This window comes from Cibotium barometz, chromosome 45 (assembly GCF_041138505.1).
Source record: "Cibotium barometz isolate CiBa-2024 chromosome 45, ASM4113850v1, whole genome shotgun sequence".
Taxonomy (NCBI): Eukaryota; Viridiplantae; Streptophyta; class Polypodiopsida; order Cyatheales; family Cibotiaceae; genus Cibotium; species Cibotium barometz.
In genome coordinates this window covers 4,340,639-4,368,012 of record NC_141090.1, presented here as the reverse complement: position 1 = coordinate 4,368,012, position 27,374 = coordinate 4,340,639, and the positions used below count along the sequence as shown (strand labels likewise).

The 27,374-nt window shown below is 46.6% G+C and overlaps 1 protein-coding gene across 2 annotated transcripts; it reads left to right on the top strand.

The window, feature by feature from the left end:
* Positions 1-27,374, top strand: LOC147612330 (uncharacterized). 2 transcript variants are annotated; one of them, XM_086782938.1, is made up of 3 exons: positions 1-82; positions 254-999; positions 26,921-27,374. In XM_086782938.1, exons 2-3 carry the CDS (start codon positions 346-348, stop codon positions 27,206-27,208), a joined length of 942 nt encoding a protein of 313 aa, XP_086639064.1. In that variant the 5' UTR covers positions 1-82; positions 254-345; the 3' UTR covers positions 27,209-27,374. The 2 variants fall into 2 exon arrangements, with proteins under 2 accessions (XP_086639064.1, XP_086639063.1); XM_086782937.1 differs by having other exon boundaries at positions 7-165.

The window sequence follows — 27,374 nt, the reverse complement described above, 5'->3', positions numbered from 1 at the left end:
TCGATGCTTCAGCTGGAATATGCTACTTTTTTATTTGAAGCATCGCCATAGGCTAAGGCGTCCGCACCAAGACTCAGACTGTGTCTCTCTCTCTCTCTCTCACTCTGAGGCTTGGTTTGGTTGTACATTGTTTGCTTTCTTTCATCTCCTCTCTTCTCTTTTCAGGTATGCGCCTCTGTTTTCTGAGGCCGCTTTAAGTCTCTGCGGTTTTGCTTCTTGGTGCTTGTGCTTAATCAAGTGCCCGTTTATGCAGGGTGTTGCCGGATGTATGCGAAGGGGTAGGGTTTTCAGAGGGGTCGACGATCGGTTTCGCAACAGGAATAGACAGATAACCTCCTCAAGAAGATGATGCAGGCTTCTCAAGAAGACGGGAAGGCATACACACCATACAAGCTGAAGCACACCTTGACGGGCCACAAGAAAGCCGTGTCTAGCGTCAAGTTTTCCTGCGACGGAAGACTTCTAGGGAGCTCCTCCGCAGATAAGACCGTCAGGATATGGAGCGCATCAGATGGAACCTTCCGGAAGCTTCTGGAAGGGCACAGTGAGGGCATTTCGGACTTCGCATGGTCCTCTGACTCTCGCTACATCTGCTCTGCCTCAGATGACAAAACCCTGCGCATTTGGGATGTCCAGACTGCAGAAAATGTGAAAACCCTGAAAGGCCACACAAATTTTGTCTTCTGTGTCAACTTTAACCCTCAATCCAACCTCATCGTCTCCGGCTCTTTCGATGAGACGGTCAGAATCTGGGATGTGAAAACAGGCAAATGCCTCAAGACCCTTCCTGCCCACTCAGAGCCTGTGACTGCAGTGAACTTCAACAGGGATGGCTCTCTCATCGTCTCCAGCAGCTATGATGGCCTCTGTAGAATATGGGACACGGCCACTGGACATTGCCTCAAGACACTTATTGATGATGAGAATCCCCCTGTGTCTTTTGTCAAGTTCTCTCCAAATGGGAAGTTCATCCTGGCCGGTACTTTGGATGACACACTTGTAAGTTATCTTCATAATTAAATTTATGCTTGTGCAGTAGTAAAATATGCATGATCTGAAGGGGTGCGCGCGCGCACACACACACACACAAACACACACACACACAGAGATTAACGTCTACAAAAGACCAATTGAATCCATGAAGTGACTATATCATGGAGAAAGATAAAACATACTAGCTGCCTAGATAAAGCAGCCATTATGAGGATATACAAAATTATAAGGTAGCCCGTAGTGGGTAACGCATGTGGTGCGATAAAAACTGCACATTTCAAGTCCTGGGCCTCTATTTGGTCAAAAAGGGGGTTAGTGCATCTTGCATTTTTGTATCCTTCTATTAGTTAAAAACAGCAGCCACAGGGTAAGTGTACATGCAGAAAACCCTCATAAGAGGCAAAAGAAAATGGGAGGGTGATTCCCTCCATGGTTGGCTGCTCTCCAAGGGAACTTAATCAGAAGGAGGGGGGGAAGGGGGAAAGCCATACCGGTGGCCTATAATGCCAAGTGACCTCACCGGCCCGATCAAAGAGAAAGGGGCTCCGGCACCATGTGCACAAGCAAGCCCCATGCCATCTGCTCATGTGATCTGATCTGTCGTGAAGCTTTCCCCGTGGGCCGCGGAGGGTATGAATGATGTCAGTGGAAATGGAACGGATGGACTCAGCCATATATGCCACGTAGGTATGCTATTGATGATCTCCCATCTCTGACTAGTCCTTGGAGGCTAGGGCTGTGATATTTTGTCGGAAGTGGGTTCTGTATCAATTTGCAGTAAGAGAGTTGGAGAGCTTGTGTCCCCCATGCTACTACCCCAAGTGATGGTACACGGCGCAAACCATATCACCATGTAGAGGCGAAGGATCTTGTGCCAAACATGTTGTGCTTTGGAACAGTCCGAAAGGTAGTGCCGTTGCGACTCTATGGGATGGCTGCATTGTGATGGCCAAGTGCCGATGGCGAGGCTGCGATGGGCTAACTACTAGAGGAAGAGTGACCTTCCATGGTCGATAGTTGTCAAACTCGCTTCCAAAAATCTCTAAGGAAGTGGGAAGAGATGCTGTGAGAGGCTGAGTGGCTACTCTGCCGGGGTACCATCGATCTTGCACATCTAGGTCCTGAGATCCATCCTCTATGTGTAATGAAAAAAGGGGGTGGTCCAAATGGTGAGATACCTTGTTGTTCAGGGAGCCAAATGGTGATAGTTATTCTTGCCAGGAATGTATTCAATCATACCTCCAAACTTGTCACATGCACTTTGCACTCAGTGCATGGTGACAAGATGGCTCATCATCAGCAAGGCAACATTTGTACATTATTAGAATCGAGTAGGATGATATTTGTTGTACGCCGTGACTCCATTGTACATCCTCAATCCATGATAAGTCAGGCACAAGCTACGTAGGTCATTCCTCAGCCTTAGCGGGTCAGTCAGTTAGTCAGTCAAGTCCCTTAACCCACTTGTAGAGAATCATTCATGCATGTAGAGTCAGTAGAAGCCTTAGGGTTTGCATCAGAAAGCACTCTGTATTTTGCATAATGTGCATTCATATGCCTGTGCATCATTTAGAACATCTCAAAAGCCTTAGGAAATTTACTAGGATTTATTTGGTATTTTTTTAATATTTTATGGTATTTATTTAGCATTTAATGTCATTTATAAACATAAAGTTTATTAAATTATGACCATCCAACTTGACCAGCCCCTAGTTAGTATAAATAGGCTTGCAGAGGGCTTAGACATTCATTCAGTCTATAGAAAGCTAGGCGCCTTCATCCTCAGCACTAGGAGCATTCCCCGCCTTCAGCCTAGACTAATCCAGCCCTTCTGGAGCTTCTGCGTTAGCCTCTCAACACCCTTGAAGCTTGCGTTTTTGCTCTCAGCAGTCCCTGCAGTTTGACGCAGCACATCAGCAGTCTTATTCAGCAGTCCCTTCAGCCTAGACTAATCCAGCCCTTCTGGAGCTTCTGCGTTAGCCTCTCAACACCCTTGAAGCTTGCGTTTTTGCTCTCAGCAGTCCCAGCAGTTTAACGCAGCACATCAGCAGTCTTATTCAGCAGTCCCAGCAGTTTAACGCAGCACCACAGTCCTTACAGCCCTCAGGCGCAGCCACCTGTATCGTAAACGCAGCAGTTCAGACCTTCAGCCCATAGGCGCCTGCATACAGCACCCTGCCAGGCCCCAGTACAGAAGGTTCCCTTTGAGTTTGAGCATAGATCACAGCCAACAAGTATTCTGGACAGTTGTCAAATCCCCACGGATCCCCTCGTGATCGATCTTGGTTCGAAACTCGAATCCTGCAAACAAACGAACAACAAACAACAAAGGGGGTGCAGGCCTGACTCACCTCCCAACCATGACAGCCGTGGGCGAGCCCACAGTCTTGGCTATCCCCACCGAGCCACGAGCTGAGCTAACTAGGATGACGTACCGACCAATCTCCTCCTCACGACGTCCCATACCGCCGCGAAGCTGCCCTCGCGGGCCTCGAGATTGCTGCCGGCCTCGGCTGCATAAAGCAGGTGCACGTCTGCACTAGATCCAGGCTCCAAGACCATAGAGCTCTCACAAACTCGCGAGACTCTCTATAATACAATAACTAACCTTGGCCACCCTTTTATAGGCTCTTGGCCGGTCATCGGGCGTCCACACTTGGTCGCCCGCCCCTCCATACTTGGGTGCCCGCCCGTTAGTATATCCCTAACTCAGCTCGTCAATCAGCCTGCCTAGTTCCAAGCTTCCCCAAGCCTCGAAACTAGTCTTGCATGCGTATAGCACACGGTAGATACCCACTGTGCACATGACAATAGTTTAGTCCTGTGTTTGCAGTTCTTCAGCAGTTTTCAGTCTTGCATCAGTTCTACAGCAGTACCCCGCCTTCTGTGCATCATACATGCATGCTATAGTCATCTGGTGAAGGTAACATATCATTCATAAGCATTTTCAGCATATTTACATAGCTTAGAACAGTTCACCGCAGTCCTTTCTCAATCTCAGGTGTGCAGCCCTTCCTCATGCCCTTAGGAAGAGTGCATAGGCTCGAGATCAGTTCATTGAGGTGTTTCTACAGTCGTGTACAGTTCAGCCAGGCTTCTGATCCTCCGAGATCTTGCGTTTGGCTTATTTACAGTCCACAATCATTCTCTCTAAAGTAATAAAGCAAATACTATCTCGGTAACGGGATAGGGGCACTTCCGTGGGTAATTTGGGACCCAATCTGGTGTACAGTTTGATAGAATGTGCAGTGGAAGAAGGGAAAGTGGAAACACAGGAGGGAGAGAGAGAAAGATGGAGAGGAAACACAGGTGAGAACCTGCTCTCAATATCATCATCAAAAGGAATACATGTCCCGAGCAAGAGGGGAGAACCTCGTAAGTGAGGGACTGCAGCTAGACATGCTAGGCAAGCAATGCAAGCAGTAAAATATGAGGGAGGCATGCCGGCTATATATACCTCTACATGAAGGCAGCCGACTAGGGATAAATACCTCCACGACTGGGGAAAATCCCAAGACCATAAAATGGGGAATAAATATGGGTAAAATATGAGTGAGGGGTGACCAGCCCCTCTGACTAACATGGTCAGCCCTAGAGGCTAAAATAGGACACCAAATAGGAACCCAGCAAGTAGGGGATGATGTCTAACACCCCCTCTCAGCACCGGATGCTGAGCAAACTCCAAGAAGCCAGAGACGCCGTCCTCGATCAAAGATGAAAGACTGCAGAAACAGGTACCAAGAAAGCTCCACAAGCAATCTCCTCAGCAACTCAGCGGCAAAAGCAACAGAACAAGCTGCCAGGTACACCGTTCCTCTGGAAGAAAACAACCATATAGGTTGCGACGTGCTGCTCCAAATAATGGTTCCAAACCCAAGTGTAAGAACACTCCCCGAAGTCGAATGTCGTGTATCCAGCCTGGAGAAGGTATGAAAAACCTCAAAACCAACCAAGATCAGATCCTGTATATAACCAATCCTGGGACAAGCAGACTGCTCCTTACTGGAACCCTCAAAAGAAATAGAGTCAATCTGCTCCAACTCTGTACCAAGAGTAGCCAAATGCTGTATAAAAGCATCCTCTGAAATGGTCGGCATCGCAAGATGTGTAGACTCTGTAGAAAATATGGGGTCCATTTGTTCAAACTCCATAACATGAGTTGCCCAATGCTGTACATAAGTACACGCCACTGAGGTGAGCATCGCAAGATGAAAGGACTCCACATCCCCCTCTGAAAAATGATATCGTCGGACTGGTACAAGCCCAACCTGATTGTGATCCAAATCCAAAAAACTCTGGAAGTACCACTGTGCCCCAGGCACGGTTAGCAACTACAGATCCAAAGCATCTCTCCGGGTCCAAAAAACCATCCTCCAAAACAACAAGCCATCAGAACCGGCAGGGGGAGGGGCATCCTCAGAAGCATCACAAAGAGAGGCAGAGGTAGACTCCTCACAATGAGGAGGGGAAGCATGAATATAAACCGGGAAACCGTGTAGGCCAGGAACAAAACACAGGTATAGATGCTTCAAAATCAGCAAAACGCTGATTGAAATCTGAAATTCAGAATCCTCCTCAAGTACCAAATTGCCTCCAAAGCCACAATCCAATCAAGAAACCCCCTCTGCAAGTGATCTCTCTCCACTGGAGAAGAAAACGCAGCCAAACAAGGGCTACAAACCTGAAAATTCAGGCCAACCAGTGTCCACACCTCCTATGAGGAAAAACGCTGAAGAGAAGGTACCTTCGGGTCCAACAGATGAAGCCCAGTTGAAGGTAGAGCTACCAGCAAGATCGGTTCAGAAAAAACGCAGCAATCATGGCTGCAAATCTGAAAACGCAGAGGTATAAGGGGCTGAATATGGAAACGCTGAAGAAATAGGTACACCCAAGCCTCAGATCAGCAAATCAGCATCAGAAACTTGTAGAAGAAAAAAACACAGCAAATATTCTGCTGTTGGCCTGTACAAAACAGGCGACCAGCACTACAGGGGGGGTATGAATGCGGAGAACTGCTGAAAACTGCTGTAGACAGCCACCTGAATAAAAATGCAGCAACCTATGTGGTGCTGTCCTTGCTGAAAACGCAAAAACGCAGGTCTGTCCAGGGGCAGAAAAAACGCAGATATGAAGAGGTATAGGAGGGAGCATCCAACGCTGAAAATCATCGGCGCTCTGATACCATGATAGAATGTGCAGCGGAAGAAGGGAAAGTGGAAACACAGGAGGGAGAGAGAGAGAGAGAGAAAGATGGAGAGGAAAAACAGGTGAGAACCTGCTCTCAATATCATCATCAAAAGGAATACATGTCCCAAGCAAGAGGGGAGAACCTCGTAAGTGAGGGACTGCAGCTAGACAAGCTAGGCAAGCAGTAAAATATGAGGGAGGCATGCTGGCTATATATACCTCTACATGAAGGCAGCCGACTAGGGATAAATACCTCCACGACTGGGGAAAATCCCAAGACCATAAAATGGGAAATAAATACGGGTAAAATATGAGTGAGGGGTGACCAGGCCCTCTGACTAACATGGTCAGCCCTAGAGGCTAAAATAGGACACCAAATAGGAAGCCAGCAAGTAGGGGATGATGTCTAACACAGTTCTCATCTCTCTCTCTCTCTCTCATCTCTTTAAAGTTTGAAGTATTAAAGTGGATTACTAAACTCACGAAACTCAGGATATAGAAGACGGTGTGAGCTTTTGTGTGACAGGATTCTCCAATACGAAGACTTCCGCTGCATATTACATTGGTATCAGATTCATATTGTCCACACACATCGTATCCTAGCGTGGGGGCATCCTTGAATGGTTAGATTGCGTTCCGGCACGACCACCGACTTCAGCGTCATGTCTACAGAAGAGAGTACTCATCAGCCGGAAGACGTCTCCCCCGAAGGAGACCATGTTCTTCCGCCTACAGCAGACACCATAGCTCTTCTTAGAGCTTAGAACCAGCTGCTCATGGAGCGTCTCCAACTCTTGGAGGCAGCAGCAGCACGTCCTCCTCCGCCTCCAGCAGCACCCGACTACATCTCCCTCTTCTTTCAGATGGAACAACAAAGGAGAGAGGATGAGGCCCGAAGGAAAGAAGAAAAAGCAGAAAGACGGGACTATGAGGAAGCCCAACGCAGGATCGACGAAGACCGGCGTTAGGCTGAACTCGCCGCTCGGGAACACCAACGTGAGCTTGATCGAGAACGTATGTTACTTGAGTACCAACGAGAAAAGGAGGCCATTCACTTGAGGTATCAGCAGCTCTCCTTAGTCTCCCCAGTCATAGGTGTCACCAGCCCGCAGCCCGCAGTAGCATCAACCTCCGTCATTCGCAGTCAACCAAACTTCAGTACGTATGATGAGAAGTGTGATCATTCATGAGTTAATCAATTTATTTATCAGTTTAATGCTCATTTTCTATTAGCTAGGATCACAGACCCACAAGATAAAGTCCACTTAGCGGCTCTCCATCTCATTGGTGAGGCAGTCACTTGGTGGCAGTATTGGTCTAGTATTCATACAGACCAGGCCACAGGTGTCACAGCCTTTGAATGGGACATCTTTGTCCATGACATGAAGACCAGACTTCTCCTGCCCTAGTATATGACCGGTCTGGCAGATGAGTTCTATGGACTCAGACAGAACGGATTCCCAGCGCTTCAGTTTTCCGGAAAGGTTATCACTTTAGCACGGCAGCTAGGGTTATCTGCGCAGGCCAAGATGGAGCAATTCATTCGTGGATTGGATTTTAACATTCGGTTCACAGTTCGTAACTTTGAACCTAGCACATATGACCGGGCTTTGACTCTCGCTCAGAATGAAGAAATGAAGATGAACGGAGGCAAGCCCAAGCAGTCATCACAGTCCAGTTCCAAACCCCAACAAGGGACGGGTAATTCGTCTTCTAAAGACACTAAGACAGACAATAGTCTGTCATGTGCATGACATGCTCATGTACCTTCTCAGGGCTAATCCAGAAGGGGCAGCTAGAAAAAGGACAAGTAGAGTTAGGATTTTGGAGCACAAGGCCAGTGTGGACTTGGAGCAAAGCTGGAGGGCATGAAGAGGAAGGCATGTCGGCTGTACCAGAATTAAGCAAGAGGTTGTCGGCTATATACAGGTGTGGTCGACTAAACTGGAGAGCAAGGCGGCTGCAAGAGTTACTATTTATGGGAAAAAGTGCCCAGTCGGTTGGTCCGAGAGCAGTCGGCCAGCTCAGCTTTGATTCAAGAAGACTATATAAGGGCACATGAGCTCATTGATAGATTCATTCAACTCTTTAGGAGTTGGATCCTTAGGGTCCAACTTTAGGACCAGATTTTGGTGATGTTCAGCTTTTGTATGAAGGCAGTCTTAGATTAGGTATCTTTTTGTACCATATTAATATACTGAATTTCCAGCATCTCTCTCTCTACTCTCTCTTCATGTCTGCATTTTGCATCAGATTGTTTCCAGTGGTGTTTAGGGCTGAAAGAAGACCCCTAGAGCTTCCGCATCACATTGGTATCAGAGCATCAGGTTCAGCAAAGCTAAACACTGATTCAGTCCCATATGATGGTGTATACGTCCAAGGTACAGGAAAGTACACGGATACAAAGCCCAAGGCAAGGAACACAGAATCGGGAAGAGCTCCTAGGAGGTTTGTTGGTGGTGTTCCACAGAGCTAGAGGGGATGGCAGTCCTGTGAGCCAGATAGGTTCTCGGGCAACGCTCCCAAGGGAGGATTACCCTCCAAGGGGTGACGTGAGAGTGCCAGACTCATTTCTTAGGAATGAAGACCAAGACAATGTTCAGAGTTAGGGCAGGAATGGATTGTGGACTGGATGGAACAGATGCATAGATCTTATTATGAGACAGAGTGGTTTTGGAGACTGGGTCGGGCTTTCAGAGAAAAGGGTTGCTAGGGATGAATGGATGACAGAGGGACTTCGAGAAAAGATTGGGATGATGACAGTCATCCAAGAACAGGTTGGAATCCCGTCATCAAGTTTAGCAGAGGGGGATGTCATGTGCATGACATGCTCATGTACCTTCTTAGGGCTAATCCAGAAGGGGCAGCTAGAAAAAGGACAAGTAGAGTTAGGATTTTGGAGCACAAGGCGAGTGTGGACTTGGAGCAAGGCTGGAGGGCATGAAGAGGAAGGCATGTCGGCTGTACTAGAATTAAGCAAGAGGCTGTCAGTTGCATACAGGTGTGGTCGACTGAACTGGAGAGCAAGGCGGCTGTGCAGGCGTTACTATTTATGGGAAAAAGTGCCCAGTCGGCTGGTCCGACAGCAGTCGGCCAGCTCAGCTTTGATTCAAGAAGACTATATAAGGGCACAGAGCTCATTGATAGATTTATTCAACTCTTTAGGAGTTGGATCCTTAGGGTCCAACTTTAGGACCAGATTTTGGTGATGCTCACCTTTTGTATGAAGGCAGCCTAGGGCTGTAGATTAGGTATCTTTTTGTTCCATATTAATATACTGAATTTCTAGCATCTCTCTCTCTCTCTCTCTACTCTTCATGTCTGCGTTTTGCATCATATTGTTTCCAGTGGTGTTTAGGATTGAAAGAAGACCCCCAGAGCTTCCGCGTGTTACACAGTCCTAGCTCTAGTTCAGGAGGTAAGGAATCCAAGCCTAAGAAAACCCCAAAGGAAAAGGCTCAAGCAGGCATTACTGGAGGTTATCTTCCTCCAGACGAGCAAAGACAGTATTAGTCTGAAAACCGATGTTTTTTCTGTCATACCATTGGGCATGGTAAGAAGGATTTTCCAAAAAGACAAGTGGAGCAAGCCTCCAAAGAGCCTTCTGCCATAGTTGCCACAGTATCCCCCGCTCCTCCAGACCCGCCTGCTACCACAAATGCAGTTCAAATCTTACCTTCTATGCATTTCATGCCATCCGTGGTACTTGATGCTAAGCAGGAGGGTGAGGCAACAACCACATAGAAGAGCTTGATCCGAGCTTATGGCTCTGCCAAGGGCCGACAGTTCATAATCCTTTTTGACATGGGCAGTTCTGAGGACGCCATCTCTCCCTAGTTGGCTACCAACATGAGCTGTACCTTAGTGTCCTATCATTTGGAGGTAGACGGGTTTACACCTGGTCTTCGCACCCATATATCTCAACAGGCAGAACAGTTTTCTTTTCAAGTTTAAAAGGCCTCATTCCAGCGAGATTTCATTGTCTCTCCTCTCTTGGGATGTGACATGATCTTAGGAATCCAGTGGTTTCGCCAGAATGAGTCTATTCCCAATTGGGGGCAGGACACCTTTATTATCTCTAAAGGTTTTCGTGAGCTTGTCATGATTCGGGGGGATAGGAGCATTCTTGGCATCCCTATGATTTCTCATCTCCAGGCCAATCAAGCTATCCGCAACAAGGGAGCAGAAGGAGCATTGATTTATGCTTAGACAGCTTCTATCTCATTGATAACCGCTATCTCATCCTCTTTAGTTCCTCATTTGGTAGATCTTCTTTCTCATTCAGACATTTCTCAGGATGATCTCCCACCCGTTAGCAGAACCTCCTAGCAAGTTTCCCTCGTCTTTCCAAGACTTTTCAGGGCAAAGGGCAAGCTAGAACAGCAGTCAGTTCTCAAACATTGGAAACATGTTCCGCAAACGTTGTCCCAAGCTTTCATTCCGTAGTTTTGGCGCTTTTTCAATAGTTAAGAAGTTAAGTGATGTCTCCATGAAGTTAAAGTTGCCTACCAGTTGGACAATGGATGATGTTTTCCATGTTTCTTGGCTAAAACCATATGTTGGTCCAGAAGTGTTTGATGTTTCAGATGAACAGCAGCCAGCAGCCAGACGTGGTAGACGAAGCAGAAGTTATTGAGCCCGAGCGTGGTAGACGAAGCAGAAGTTATTGAGCCCGAGCAAATCCTTCTTCATCGATGGAAGCATGGTTCCGGTCGACGGATACGTCAGTTCTATACGAAATTCTGAGATTGAGGTACCTACGAAGCCGTATGGCTTGACGAGGAGTTCTTCCAGGAGTATCCCCAGTTGTTGGCGGACGACTTGGAAGCCATGAACCTGCCGCCAAGCTAATCAGGAGGGAATGTCGCATGCACTCTGCACTCAGTGCATATGGTGACAAGATGACTCATCATCAGCAGTGCAACATTTGTACATTATTAGAACCGAGTAGGATGATATTTGTCGTATGCCGTGACCCCATTGTACATCCTCAGTCCAGGATAAGTCAGGCACGAGCTACGTAGGTCATTCCTCAGCCTTAGCGGGTCAGTCAGTCAGTCAAGTCCCTTAGCCCACTTGGAGAGAATCATTCATGCATATGTAGAGTTAGTAGAAGCCTTAGGGTTTGCATCAGAAAGCACTTTGCATTTTGCATAATGTGCATTCATATGCTTGTGCATCATTTAGAACATCTCAGAAGCCTTAGGACATTTACTAGGATTTATCTGGTATTTTTTCAATATTTTATGGTATTTATTTAGCATTTAATGTCATTTATAAACATAAAGTTTATTAAATTATGACCAGCCAACTTGAGCAGCCCCTAGTTAGTATAAATAGGCTTGCATAGGGCTCAGACATTAATTCAGTCTACAGAAAGCTAGGTGCCTTCATCCTCAGCACTAGGAGCATTTCCCGCCTTCAGCCTAGACTAATCCAGTCCTTCTGGAGCTTCAGCGTTAGCCTCTCAACACCCCTGAAGCTTGCGTTTTTGCTCTCAGCAGTCCCTGCAGTTTAACGCAGAACATTAGCAGTCTTATTCAGCAGTCCTAGCAGTTTAACGCAGCACCATAGTCCTTACAGCCCTCAGGCGCAGCCACCTGTATAGGCTCGAGATCAGTTCATTGAGGTGTTTCTACAGTCGTGTACAGATCAGCCAGGCTTCTGATCCTCCGAGATCTTGGGTTTGGCTTATTTACAGTCATTCTCTCTAAAGTAATAAATTAAATACTATCTCGGTAACGGGATAGGGGGCCCTTCCGTGGGTAATTTGGGACCCAATCTGGTGTACAGTTCTCATATCTCTCTCTCTCTCATCTCTTTAAAGTTTGAAGTATTAAAGTGGATTGCTAAACTCACGAAACTCAGGACATAGAAAACGGTGTGAGCATTTGTGTGGCAGGATCCTCCAATACGAAGACTTCCGCTGCATCTTACAAAACTATTGGAAGATGTGACTCCATTTGGCTTGTTTATCACTCCATTGGGCACTAGGCATATTTTGCAACCATTTAAGTAGCTCGTTAAATATCATTGTGGGTACTACGTTTAAGGCGGGTAAGAGTTGGATGGGATTGGTGGCTGATGCGAGAGGTGCGGATGCAGTTGTGGCAGTGGCTACTGTGGTGGCCTCTAGAGGTCTTGGAGTCTTGTGCAACCTGTTGGGTGTTGGACTCACACACTCACACACACAAACCTGCACATTAGGGTTAGGTGCAGGGTAGAGAAGCTCACACACAGAAATGAGAGAGAGAGAGGGAGAGCCAAAAGTGTGGTATCCACAAAATGCAAGTCAACCCTTGCATGTGTGCCACATCCATATAATATAGAAGTACAAAATATTATATGTTAGAGTGTCCTTTCACACTTGATGTCCAAGGGGAAAAACCACATGGAAAAAAGTGCCCTTGGTTAAGCCCTGTTCACACATAGCACTACCATAAGTGAGCATATGCCTACAAATCCCCCCTGTAGTGGAAGTGTGAACCTGTACAAGGTAGCAGATCACTCTCTGTATGAGAGTAAGCCCAAAGCTTTGCGGAAAGCTTCAAACTTTTCTCGAGGTAAAGCCTTTGTGAATAGATTTGCAACATTATCCTGTGTAGGGCAATAAGATAAACTGATCTCCCCTGCATGTAGCCTCTCTTTGACATAGTGATAATGAATCTCTATGTGCTTGGTACGTGCATGAAATACTGGATTTCGTGCTATGGCCATAGCACTCTGGCTATCAGTGAGAATGGTGGTGGGTGTCTGCTGACACTCATGAAGATCAGCCAATAGTCTCCTCAACCATACACAATCTACTGTAGCTGTAAAGACTGCCCTGTACTCAGCCTCACAAGTAGATGTAGCAACAGTGGGTTGCTTTTTACTCAACCAAGATATGCATGAACTGCCAAGAAAAAAACAATTCCCACTGTATTGCCTGGTATCATAATCACCAGCCCAATCTGAATCACTGTATGCATAAAGCTGCAAGCTGTCCCCCCCTGGGATAGAACAAACCAAGATCCAGGGTATCCTTAAGATAACGCAAGATGCGTTTGACTGCTTGCCAATGCTTTGTGCCTGGGCTGTGCATGAATTTGCTCAACAGACACCCCAAAAGATATGTCTGGCCTCGTGTTACACAAGTAAATGAGGCATCCCACTGCCTGGCTGTAAATGCCGGCCTCAAAAGGCTCTCCAATATCATGCATAGGAAGCCGTACACCTGGTTCTACCGGAGTAGAAATGGGCTTACATTCATCCATGTGAAACCTTTTTAGCAAACTTTTTATGTACTTAGTTTGTTGCATAACAATGCCATCATCTGTATGCATAAACTGTATGCCGAGATAGTAGTGTAAAGGCCCCAAATCTGACATATCAAATTCAGCTTTCAAATCAGCTTTGAAATCTGAAATTTGTGCTTTGCTTGTACCTGTAATGAGCATGTCATCTACATACAAGATGACTAAGAGAATATCGGCATCGGTTTTCTTCACATACAATGTGCTTTCAGCTGGACTATTCTCATAACCTTGGCTGGTTAGATGAGCATGTATCTTATCATACCAAGCTCTTGGAGCTTGCTTTAACCCATACAATGCTTTGTGCAACCTGCATACTTTATGTTCCTCACCAGGAACTACAAAACCAATGGGCTGATTTACATATACTTCCTCCTGTAAATCCCCGTTCAAGAATGCAGTTTTGATGTCCAATTGATGCACTTTCCATCCTTTATGTGCAGCCAATGCAATCACAGATCTTATTGTGGTCATTCTCGAAGTAGGAGCAAAAGTCTCACATAATCTATTCCCTTTTTCTGGGAGTAGCCTTTTGCCACAAGTCTTGCTTTGTACCTATCAATAGTACCATCAGACTTTCTTTTGACTTTGTACACCCATTTTGTTCCAATTACATGTTTGCCTTTAGGCAATTCCACAAGATCCCATATATTGTTCTTCATTATAGAAGAAATTTCAGCTTGCATAGCTTGCAACCAATGCTCATTCTCATGTGCTTCTTCATAAGAAGAAGGCTCTTCTGAATCAAAGAGACCACCCATTGCGAATGCAGACTCCCCACGATGTACATTCAAAGCATGGCTGGAACTAGCCCTTGTTCTACCTTTGTCTACCTTTGAGTGGAGCTGCAAGTTTGCTTTCTTGCAAAGTTTTCAGCAACCATCTTGGCACTGACTTGGCTGTGTCTATGGCTGTTTGCTCTTCCCTGACAAGATCTTCCACTTCTTCCACAGAAGGGGGCTGAATGGCTGGCTGTTCTACATGTTCTACATGTGGATTTTCTTGTGCAGGGGCTGGCTGATCTAAATCCCCCCTAATTGCAATGGGTAAAAGTCCATCAAACATGTCCTGTATGCCTATCTGAATTTTCAGCAAATACCACATCTCTACTGACAAAAATCCTTCGTGTAGTTGGATTATAAAGACGGTATCCTTTGCTCTCATTGCTGTACCCCACAAAAATGCATTTAATTGCTTTGTCATCTAGCTTTGTTCGGAGTTGTTTTGGCACATGTGCATATGCCAAACACCCAAATGTACGCATATAATCCACTGTTGGCTTTCGGCTATACCAAGCCTCAAATGGTGTTATGGTTTTCAAAGCTTTTGTTGGACACCTGTTCAACACATGAGTTGCACACATTATAGCTTCCATCCAAAATTTGTGAGGCAACTTTTGTGCTTTCACCATGCATCTTGCCATCTCCATGAGAGATCTATTTTTCCTTTCAGCTACACCATTCTGCTGCGGTGTATAAGGCACAGTACATTGGTGTTTGATGCCCTTTTGAAGTATATAATCCTTGAATGCATTTGACATGTATTCTCCACCTCTATCTGAGCTGAGTGTTTGGACTTTACATCCACACGTATTTTCAGCCATTGCTACAAAGTGTCGAAAGCATGTAAACACATCTGCTTTCGCTTTCAAAGGGTAAACCCAAGCAAACTTGGAGTAGTCATCAATGAATGTGACAAAGTAAAGATGCCCCCCTATGGATGGTGTCCTCATCGGACCACATAAATCACTATGTATGAGCTGTAATTTAACAGCTCCATCTTTGGGGAATGGTTTTCGTTGCATCTTTCCCAAAATACTGTTAGAAGTCATCTCCTATCTAGATTTATACACCAGGGTATCATTTTTCCTCACTCCCCGCATTTTTCCCTTATTTTTTTCATTTTTTTGTGGCTTGGGAGGCAGCCCTGAGTTGGTAGGAGGATCCATTTGCTGGCCGACTACATCAGATGTGTGTACTGGAGCTGGCCGACTGTACTTGATGCAGTCGTGGACCCTCAGAGTTGGCCGACTGGTTGCATGCTGCTGGCCGACTGTAGATGCAGTCGTGGAGCCTTTTTTCAGCAGGCCGACTGCACATGTGGGGGCATACAAATAGGCCCCCCACCCCATACCACTCATTGTATCATATTCGGGATCTTCTTGTGTATATCAGAGCAAAGTTACACACCTACATCTCTCTCTCTCTCTCTTGTGCTGTTTTTCTGCATGCGTTTTTTGCTCTCGTGTTCCCAGATCTGGTCATCATCTCCGTTGCGTATTCTGACATGGTATCAGAGCCCTAGGCTCTAGATAGTTCTTGGGATTTGTGTGAGCAAGAGGCGGACTGTTTTGTGGCTGATTGGTGGACTGTTTTGGACTATTCGGGAAGAGGAGAACAAGAGGAAGGCGGGCTGATTTGCTGGACAGCCACTTGCAGGTTTTAGTTCTTCTTTGTTCCCACCCACCCACCCTTTTCAGAGTACATCCCCGCAATGGCAGATCTGTTTGAGATGGCCGAGAGACATGTGAAGATCCCGACACTCCCCACGTTCCCGGTGGACCGTCAGTTGGACGGGAGCAACTACGGCATATGGAAGGTTATGATGGAATCGGTTCTGGAGTCCTACGACCTCGCTGATTTTGTCATTCCACGGCCGGAAGTTGAGGAAGGGGAGTTACCGTCGATCCGAAAGGACCGGGAGGCTCAGACACAGATGTGGGATCGTGTCAACGCCAAGGTCCGTTCGTTTATCTTTCTCAATTGCACACCACAGGAAATCAATCATGTAAAGCATATGATGCTGGCCAGAGGTATATGGCAGCATTTGGCCTCTCTTTACAATAGGGTATCGCCCATGAAGAGGATTTCCTTGGAAGTACAGATGCGGGTTATGAGCCTTGCAAAGTCGTCGATGATGCGGGAGCATATTAACAAGCTGCAGACTCTTCAGCAGGAAGTTCTTCAGGCTGGGAAGGAGATATCGTCAAAGGACATGGCCATCACGTTGCTGTCACATTTGCCCTCTTCGTACTCAGCATTTTACTCGTCTTTGATTACCAGTGGCAGGCTCAGCACCATCACGTGGGAGGAGCTTGTGCCCATGGTCCTGGACCAGGAGGAACAATTTACGAACCCTCCTCAGGGTGGAGGTTTGGAGGCCTTAACTGGCCAACGGTCGAAAGGCCGTAACACGGGCAAAGGGAAGGCTTCGTCGGAGAAGTCTTCTGAGAAGAAGTCCGTTATTGACCGCGAGAAACTAAAGGCAGAGAGGACCTGTAATGATTGTGGCGAGAAAGGCAACTACTGGAGGCAGTGTCCCAAGCGGAAGACCGAGAAAGATGAAGATTCCTCTGCAGCAATCATGAAGACTCCGGCTTTTGTGCACCTGGAGGTGATGGACACGGATGTTTCATTTTCTTCAGGCAGGGAGGAGATTGGAGGACTCTCCGCAACAGATACTCGGGAGTGGATTCTCGATAGTGGTGCTTCCAAGCACATGACTCCTTCCCGTTCCGGTTTATAGGATCTCTGCAGGCTTTCTGGTCATATTCTTACTGGTGATACATCCACTATCCCAGTTCACAGTGAGGGCAAGATGGAGATAGTTCCCGATGGCAGAGGGGGGAAGCATTCCTCCCAGGTGTTGTATGTTCCGGCACTTGGTTTTCATCTGTTGTCAGTGCATCAGGTTTGCAAGACTGGTGTACGGGTGGAGTTTAATGAGCATTTTGTTGCTCTCCAGGACAAAGCAACAGGCCAAGTGGTTTGGGAAAGCGGAGTGGATTATGGAGTTTACAGGCTTTCAGCACTCTCTCTCCCAGGTTTGTGATGAGTGGCAGTTTGGTAATGGCCACTTAAGTGTGGATACGCTGCAGGTGCGGGCTTTTCGGGACCAGATGGTGGATAGCTTGCCAGTAGTAGGTGGCAGCAGTTGGCAGGAACTTTCCAGTACTGATGTTGGTAGTTCTTGTGTTCGTCAGTCAGAGGAAACTGAACAGGTAACGTATGCTCTGATGTCTCGTAGTATTCGGGACAAAGAACCTCCAGTAGATGAGGATGTTCTTTCCACGGGGACCTTTCGGAAAGCCAAGCAGGTGGCAGGTGCTTACTTGTAGGAGGAGGTGGTTTCTCCAGGCTTTGTGGTTCCGGATTCAGAGGGGGTGGTTGACAGGTTTCATCAGGTTTCTAGGACTTGTTTGTGCACTGTAACAGGTGTTGATCCTTGTGAGCAGTATGATGCTTTTTTGACTCAGAAGCTGGATGGTTCATTGATCTGGTTGATGGACACCAGATTGGACGGGAGCTTCCTGATGAGGCGGTTGAGCTCATGGTTGCGGATGACTCTTTGGGAGGCAGGATTGCGTTTCTTGTGGTTTCTGCGGCATGCGAAGGATCATGGACTCTTGTACACAGGAGGGGGATTGTTGGATGGAGTCCGACTCCACGGTTGGAGTGACTCGGTTTGGGGAGGAGATTCGGACACGAGGAGGTCTACTTCAGGCCCAGGAGCAGTTTTACGGAGCAGTTGGAGACAGTCATCTTTTGCCTTGTCGAGAACAGAGGCAGAGTACCGGGCTGTTTGTGATGCTGCTTGTGAGGTGGTGAGGATGAAGAGGTTGCATTGCAGGTTTGGGCTTCCACTGGAGGAGCCCATGGTCATCCAGAGGCACTTTGTTCGTGAACTGATCGTTGCTGATGACATCTTGCTAGAGTTCTGTTCGACGGAGGACAGTACGGTGGACCTCTTCACGAAGTCGCTCTCTCGGGATTTGCTCAGGCGGCACCCCAGCTCCCAGTGGTTGGTTTTACAGTCAGGAGTTGAGAGGGGGTGTTAGAAGTCATCTCCTGCCTAGATTTATACACCAGGGCCTTTGTTGTGGGTGTGCCCGCCCTTATCAGGTGTTTTATCATTTTTCTCGACTCCCCGCATTTTTCCCTTATTTTTCCCATTTTTCTGTGGCTTGGGAGGCAGCCCTAAGTTGGCAGGAGGATCCATTTGCTGGCCAACTACATCAGATGTGTGTACTGGAGCTGGCCGACTGTACTTGATGCAGTCGTGGACCCTCAGAGCTGGCCGACTGGCTGCATGCTGCTGGCCGACTGTAGATGCAGTCATGGAGCCTTTTTTCAGCAGGCCGACTGCACATGTGGGGGCATATAAATAGGCCCCCACCCCCATACCACTCATTGTATCATATTCGGGATCTTCTTGTGTATATCAGAGCAAAGTTACACACCTACATCTCTCTCTCTCTCTTGTGCTGTTTTTCTGCATGCGTTTTTTGCTCGTGTTCCCAGATCTGGTCATCATCTCCGTTGCGTATTTTGACAAATACACCCCTCACATACATGTCTTGGTGGAGACTCAAGAGGCGGCATATTATCAACCATATGATGCTTCTGCAAAAGCATCAAACTCTGAAAATTTACATGCCCAAAACGAGCATGCCATAGCTCTGCATCATGCATAGCAGGAGTGTGGGCAGCCACTGTATTTGCATCATAAGTGCGCTTGTCATAGCTGTCCAGCTTATACAAGCCTTTGTATCGTGTTCCAGAAGTGACTATTTCATAACCCTTTGATGGGTCTTTTACCAAACACTTCCCGTCCTCAAATTCAACCTTTAAACTTTGGTCGTTTATGGCTGAGACAGAGAGCATATTTTTCTTTATCCCTGGAACATACAATACATTTTTCATACATATATTGGCACCATTGGTTGCAATAAGTATGACATTACCAATTCCCTTTACTGGATATGTGGTATGATCTGCACATGATACAGTGCGGCCATTTGAAGCATAAACCAAGTGCTGAAATACATCTTTGCATGAAGTGATGTGGCTCGAAGCACCACTATCAAAATACCATGATGCATTCTGTCTGTCAGATGCAATGCAAGACATATCAGTGTCTGAAGCACCTGGTGTGTCACTAGTGCGTGTGACCAAAAAAGTGTACTCTTCCTGGATTACATTAGCTGATTGCTGTGCTTTGTCATCAGAAGAGTCTGCTACTGCATTGCCTGCTTCTTTACTTTTCTCTTTTGCAATCCGCTTCCTACATTCACTGATGTACTGTCCAGGCTTATGGCAGTAGTGACATTTGCCCTTCTTTTTGGGCTTGTTTGCATCCCCTTTGTCAGACTTTTCACCACTAGAAGAGGGCTGTCCATGACCAGCCTTGCTAGACTGTTGTCCCCCATGCCTAAAGCTCTTTGCTTTACCCTTATCCTTGGCTGTAAATGCCCTTTCTCCACCACGGTTGCTCGATAAGTTTGCTCTTGTTTGCTCTTCTTGCAAGAGTAAACCCACGAGCTCTTCGAAAGTGACGGGATCAGCACCTCCTCTCATTGAGAGGTTGAGAGAGGTGTGAAAGCCCAAGTAGGAAGGCGGTAAAGAATGAAGAGTGTTGGTGACCAGCTGTTTGTCTGGGATAACCTCATCAATGTTGAGCAATTGTTCCTGCAAATCTTTCACTTTGGTGAGATGATCTGCCATAAGTGTCACCCTCATCCATAGAAAGAAGATCCAATTGCCTCTTCAAGTAGGCAACTCTTGCCTCGTTTGTGTACTTGATACATTGCTTCCAATGTGTCCCATGCAAGCTTCGATGTCTTGCAAGAACGAATGTGCGGAATAATAGTCCTTTTCACTGAAAGGGCTATCAATGACATGGCTTGTGCATCTCTAGAGTCCCATCTCTTCTGCTCTTGTGTGGGAGCAAGATCTACATCAGGAGCTCTTTGAGCACCTCCTCTTTGAGGCGTGGCCGGCTGTATGGTAAGTGGGCGTGTGTCATCACCACACACGATGTCCAAAGCCCTTTGGCTACCAGCAAATTACGGATCATGAAACTCCAGAGGGAGTAGTTAGATCCATCCAGCTTGTCCTCCTCCTGGGTGAGCACACCAAATACATTTGTAGCATTCTGTGCCATGTCAACAAAATATATCTGCAAGCAAACCAAGCACCAATGTGCACTGCCAGGCAACCAAATGTCCTGTGCAAATGTATGCCTGCAAATCAAAGCAAGTGTAAACCTGCACCAAATTGTCCAATTACACACAATGTGTATACATACGCGACAAATCGCAGCTGTAATGTCCAATTAAATGCTCCAGTAAAAAAAATCCCCAATTTTTATGCACTCCAATCGCTTCAATGTGCATCTAATTGACCAATTTCCTCAAAAGCCCCAAATTTCTGCAAATGTTGTTCAATTTGTCGATTTTGACCTCAATTTCAAAAACCCCCAAATTGCAGGCAAAGCAAAATGCCCAATTTTTTCAATTTGTCCTAAAATTGAGAAATCCCCCAAATTGCCTGAATCCTGTACCACCTGCAAGCTTTCGAATCTTCTCGGCAAACCCCCAAAATTTGTCGAATCTGGAGCGGAGTGCCTGCAAACCTTAGTTTGTTTACTTTGTTTAATTTTTCTGTTTGTTGAAACAAAGGTACCTGCACGTGTGGGCAGCAATGATGCACAGCCGGGAAGATGTAGTACGGAAGCATAGTCGGGAAAAGACCTGGGCGTTGAAGAGAGTCGTTGGTGGTGGAGGTGTTGGAGGGAGTCGTTGCAGGCGGAGACTCAACAATGAGAAGGACACGGAGCTACAGGCGGGTGCGTGTACTTGGCAGCCAGCGAGGAGTGCAGAGGATAGATGCGCTCTGGGCGGTGGCGGACCAGCAGAGGCGGGCGCTGGTGTCGGGCTAGCCAGAGGTGGGCGCTGCAGTCGTCAGCGTGAGTCGACGGAACAGCAACGGGCGATGTCAGGCGGAACGGGACGAACGGCGAGGGCGTGGTTGAAGCTGGGCGACGGAGGCCGGAGCGGGAGGGGCGACGTATGGACCGTCGACGGCTCTGGCCGGAACGTAGTCGACACTGCGAACCGAGCACCGACGGGCGGACGGCAGGTGGGAGTTGCACTTGGGCGGAGGCGGCTTTGCGTGCGGAGGTCGGAGCAGCGGACGGACGGACGGACGCCGCGTGGACGGAACAGCAGGACGGACGGCGTGGCGGCTACCTGCAGGCCGGAACGGAACAGTGTTGGCCGTCGACGGCTCTGGGCAGTCGGAGGGGGGGCGCTGACGGGAAAACGCTGGCTGTATACGACGGTGGTGGGTTCCCCACTAGTGCCGCCCGTCTTTGGTGGCCGGACGGAGGAGCGCCGACGGAAGCAGGCAGTCCAACGACGGAAAAATGCAAGCGACGGATGGAACGACAGTTTTCGACGGAATTTCGAGGACGGAATTCCACAGTCAGCAGCAATTTTTCCTGGGGCAGAAATCCACAGGCAGCTCCTTGCTTTGATACCAAATGTTGGGTGTTGGACTCACACACTCACACACACAAACCTGCACATTAGGGTTAGGTGCAGGGTAGAGAAGCTCACACACAGAAATGAGAGAGAGAGAGAGGGAGAGCCAAAAGTGTGGTATCCACAAAATGCAAGTCAACCCTTGCATGTGTGCCACATCCATATAATATAGAAGTACAAAATATTATATGTTAGAGTGTCCTTTCACACTTGATGTCCAAGGGGAAAAACCACATGGGAAAAAGTGCCCTTGGTTAAGCCCTGTTCACACATAGCACTACCATAAGTGAGCATATGCCTACACAGCCTGCCACTTGGTACAATCTTTCTTACCATGCCCCATGGTGTGGCAAAAGAAACATCTGTTCTCCCCCTTATACTGCATTTGCTCTTTTGGTTGGAGATAGCCACCAATAATACTCTCCTTGGCCTTTTCCTTAGGTGTTTTCTTAGACTTGAAGTCTTTATCGTTCTTGCTTCCTAAGGTGCTATGGGAATCTTTCTTCGAGGAGATCGATGAGCTTGAGAGTCTAGAGGAGGCTCTTTCACAGCCGCAGTGGTGGCAAGCCATGGAAGCAGAGATGTTCTCTATTGAGTGGAACCACACTTGGTCTTTGGTGCCATGGCCTTTATATCGTCGTGTGATTGGTGTGAAATGGATTTTCAAAGTTGAGTTTCATGTAGATGGAACTTTGGATAAGTACAAACCTTGCCTTGTTGCTTTAGGATATGCTCAGAAGGAAGGCGAAGACTTTGATGAGACATTTGCTTCTACAGCCGGATATACCACCATCAGGATTGTTTTGGCTCTGGCTGCACACCTTAGATGCCCCGTGTTCTAGATGGATGTCAAATCTGCTTTTCTGAATGGAGATTTAGAGCGGGAAGTTTCAGGGATAGGACACCCGTGTGATTGGTGTGAAATGGATTTTCAAAGTTGAGTTTCATGTAGATGAAACTTTGGATAAGTACAAAGCCTGCCTTGTTGCTCGAGGATATGCTTAGAAGGAAGGTGAAGACTTTGATGAGACATTTGCTTCTACAACCGGATATACCACCATCAGGATTGTTTTGGCTCTGCTGCACACTTCAGATGGCCCGTGTTCTAGATGGATGTCAAATCTGCTTTTTTGAATGGAGATTTAGAGAAGGAAGTTTATGTTGAGAAGTCTCCTGGTTTTGTGATTCAGGGATAGGACACCTATGTGTATCTTCAGAAGAAGGCTTCTGATGGTGCAATGTAAACCGGCCTTCAGAAAGCAAAGGGCGGTGAATCAAACACTCGCACATAAAACACTTCAACACCATTGAGGACCTAGAAAAGGAAAACAAACAGGGGGAGCTAAAGTGCTCCTGCAAACAGTACACGGACACCGATTGGCCCCAAAACGCAGTGGCGTCCCTTGCGGTATTTCTTTAATTGATTATAAGAGCTTTGATTACAATATAAGGCTGGTAATTCAGCCGTCCTAGTAGAACTCCTGAAGCCTGCAAAGAACCTGCATCTGGCTTCTTGTCCACACGGCATCCACAAATAAATCCAGCCATTGTTCACATCGAAAGACTCTCTCACATTGAGTCTGTATACAGAAGCTTTCTCCCATGATCAAGGCTGCCACAACCATCCATAGCCTCTCACACTATGAACAGCATCACACCCTGACACATCCAGTGCTTCTGCATCACAACACAGACTCCCAAAATGTCTCTCAAAAGAGAACTCGTATCACAGCACAGCATACCATACAGTCGACACACCTGTACAAACCCTCTCTACCTTCCAAGGGTACTATCCATCTCTGTCATGGATGCCCTGTCCCCTGTCCAATCAGTAGCAAGGCTGTACCAAACATGTGTCCATTCCTGTACTTTCTGCCTACATGTGACCTATCTCCTGGAGAAACCCAAAAGCATGTTTCCTTGTCGAGAAACCTACGACCTGTTTCCACAAAACAAATACAGAAAACTTGACCTTTTCTTGGCTGGAAAATCCTGCCCTTGACCTGAATCCTTCACCCCTTTGCGTTAGCAAGCCCTTGGCTATCTTGGCCCCTTGGTTTGCTTGAGCACTTGGTGAAAAATGAGATGAATGATGGGATTATGGCCCCCACTATTTATACACCTCCTCAGGAGCAGTTGGCCAGCTGAAAAGCAGGCTATGTCCCACGACTGGTTTCAGCAATAAATGCTGAATTAAATCCCAAAAAGTGCTGCCTTTTTTCCTAACAGCCTGAAAGTGATACGCCTGCTTCTGATTGGCTGGAAACAACTTTTGTCCACAATCCCAAGGCTGTATGGGCAGCCTGTATGGGCTGCCCCATGCATGCCCTACAGCCATATAAAGGCTGTAATCTTCTGGAGATTGCCTTATCTGTGCCCTAGGGCTGTCCTACAGCCCCTCCATGGCTGGTGGGTTCAGCCTGGGCCTTCCTGGCCCACATGGGGATGGTTTCACACCATTCCCATGCCCATACTAAGCTCCGGGGTAGCCCTATGGGCTGGCCCCTTGTCCTAAACATAATCTACTCAGTGATCTGGCATCCGGTACCATACCAGATACACAGAACCACTGACATCATTCTAGAGGGAGACTCAGAGTGCGGACTGGCACTGTCTCATGTACAGGACAGTGCACACCTTACCTTAGACTCCTGTGCAAGACAATGCACACCTGACCTCGGACATCTGAGATGGATCCCTGGCTGACTCGTGCCGGACTGGGCTCACATGGGACCAGTTCACCATCCCAGGTCCTGCACCTTCTGTACAGAAATGTCTACGTGGCACCCAAGTGTGGGATGCACGTGACATCCCTTGTGCTCGTTTTCAACAATAATCAATTGTTTCTAGCCTTCCATAGTTTGTGCTTTGGGCCTACAACTTGTGTTTTCTCTTTCTTTCAAGAACATCTATTTATTAAGGCATTGCCTAGAGAGAAGTTTGAAGCTTTCCACAAAGCGTTGAGCTTACTCCCATTTGGATAGTGATCTTTTGCTACCTTGCACATCACTGCAGGGGGCATTTGTAGGAAAACTCATAATGGTAGTGCTAGGTGTGAACTTGGGCTTATAAGGGGCACTCTTTACCTTCTACATTGAAGGGTTTTTTCCCCTTGACTACTTGTTGTGAAAGGAGACCATATGTACATCATTTTATTAGTGGTTTAATCTTTCATGCTCAAGTGTCTTTAATTACTTAATGGTTAATTGTCCTGGGATACACGCTCGAGGGTCATTCACAGCAGAGAAACATATGAAGACATCAATATAAGTCATCTCCACAAAACAGTTGTCCTGAGTGTTAGTGCATACTCATGGGGATAGGAGTAACAACCTCAAGAACCTCTTGTATGCATGTAGCTAGTCTTGCACACAATGTAGCATTCAAATCCGAAGTTTAGATCTGGGATTCCTTTTTATGTAATTGCCTTTTAAACAATATAAAGTGGTGTAGCTCATGTCAACCTTGTCTATTGTGTATTTGTATAATTAATTAGGGTTAATCTATCTATGTGCTTGGTGGTAATCATGATCAGCTTCCGTGTGCATGTCACGTTGGTATTAGAGCATGTAGATTCGTCTACAGGCAGAACATCAGGGCATTTAGATCAGCTTTTGTGCTAGTTTGCATTAGGGCATCCTTTGTGGGCTTTTTAGGGTCTGTAGGACAGCCAAGACCTGCTTGGCTGGCTGATCTGTGCATTTAGGGTTTGCTTTTGGAGCCTGAACAAAATTAGGGTTTGCGTTTGGGGTTTTGTGTAACAGGTGGGACGTGTTTCAAAATCAGGTTAACCTTAAATAAGATTTAAAGCACTTGATCATGATACAACACCACCACGAGTAGAGATATGCACAGTACACCACACTGGAAACTGCAAGTTTGCCCCCCCTCTCCCCTCTTTCTCTTAAGGAATATTCCAAAACTCGTATGGTCCAAATACAAGGTCATGGGCGCTTGGGGTTAACCACCGGTCCGCACTTGATAACTCCAAGTACAAGTAAGCAAACAAGTATGCCCATGTGATTCCAAATCACCTAGACAAGTGCTCTCGTGTCCTACAAGAGAGTACACAAGTCTCTTGTCCTACAAGAGCAAATCCAAGTACTTTGTAGAAAGCCTTCTTGTACATACCAAGTGCCTTGTAGTCGCCTGGTACCTCTCAAAAAGATGCGTTGACCCCTTGTCCAACCTGTATGCTGTACAGCCAACCTAATTCTGCAGATTCTCTCGACAAAAATCCCACACGTGTAACACATTCTTATAAGTGGATAAGTGTGCCATGTGGCATCCACCTATTAGAGTGATAGATTTGTATGGGTCAAAAGATAAGGCTGCAAGCCTACAAAGCATTGTTCGTGGTGAATTTGAATCACTTCTATCATATCAATCAATCTATCATTGAGTCGTGCAATACTTTCTCTTGAGCTTTGTCACATACTCTCTCTCTCTCTCTCTCTCTACAGAGAGCTCTCACGGACTTCTTCCATACCAGCACTCCGAGGGCCGATCCACCCATCATACCTAGACCACAGGCTACTGCAGGAGCTCGGCTGAGAGGTGTGACACTCGACAGAGCCACTGAGTTTTGTCAAGGATCTCCACCTTCGCTTCAAAGGGGGTTTTGTTGGGATTCGGAGTCTCATGTGTGTGAACGTGCATGTGTGTGAATAGCCCCTAAAAGGGTTATTGTTCTAGTAGTGTGAACACACTCTTATAAGTGGATAAGATAAGTGTGCCGTGTGGTATCCACTTATTAGAGTGTGATATTTGTATGGGACAAAAGGTGCACTTGTGCGACCTCTAATCCTAACCTACAATGCTAAACTCAAGCTTTGGTAGTTTTTATTTTGGTGAACATAGGCTCATCCATTCAATACAAGGTAATGTATTTTTTCAAATCAAAGCGTACACTCTGTAGAATCAAACTAAGGAGATGATGTTCTTGAAAGGGGTCAGGTGGAAATAAAGGCAAGCATGTGCTTAAAGGCCTGGTAGCCTTGTGAATTTTTCATCTTTTTTAGTAAGCATTCGGCCTTTTTTTTTTTTGGGGCTGCCCAAGATGTACTTGACATTCATACAGAAACCTAGGGCTCGCTTAAACAAGTTTGATTTTTTTGTGCAGCGATTGTGGAACTACACCACAGGAAAATTTTTGAAGATCTATACAGGACATGTAAACAGAAAGTACTGCATGTTCTCCACTTTTTCAGTTACAAATGGAAAGTACATTGTCAGTGGTTCTGAGGATTGCTGTGTATACCTTTGGGATCTACAGTCGAGAAATATTGTGCAGAAGCTAGAGGGTCACACGGATGCAGTGTTATCAGTATCCTGCCATCCAAATGAAAACAAGATAGCATCGGGTGCCCTTGAAAATGACAAAACTGTTAAGATTTGGGCCCAAGAATAGATATATGATAAATGGATAGTTTGTCTACTGGCCCATTAAAAGCAAAATTCTAACTTTAATGATGCTCAGTAAGTTTTTTTTATATCGATATTTTGTAGAAGCACAACTTATCTATCCCTTCAACTGAAAAATTAGTCATTTAGTTGACAGACGGCATTATATTGGC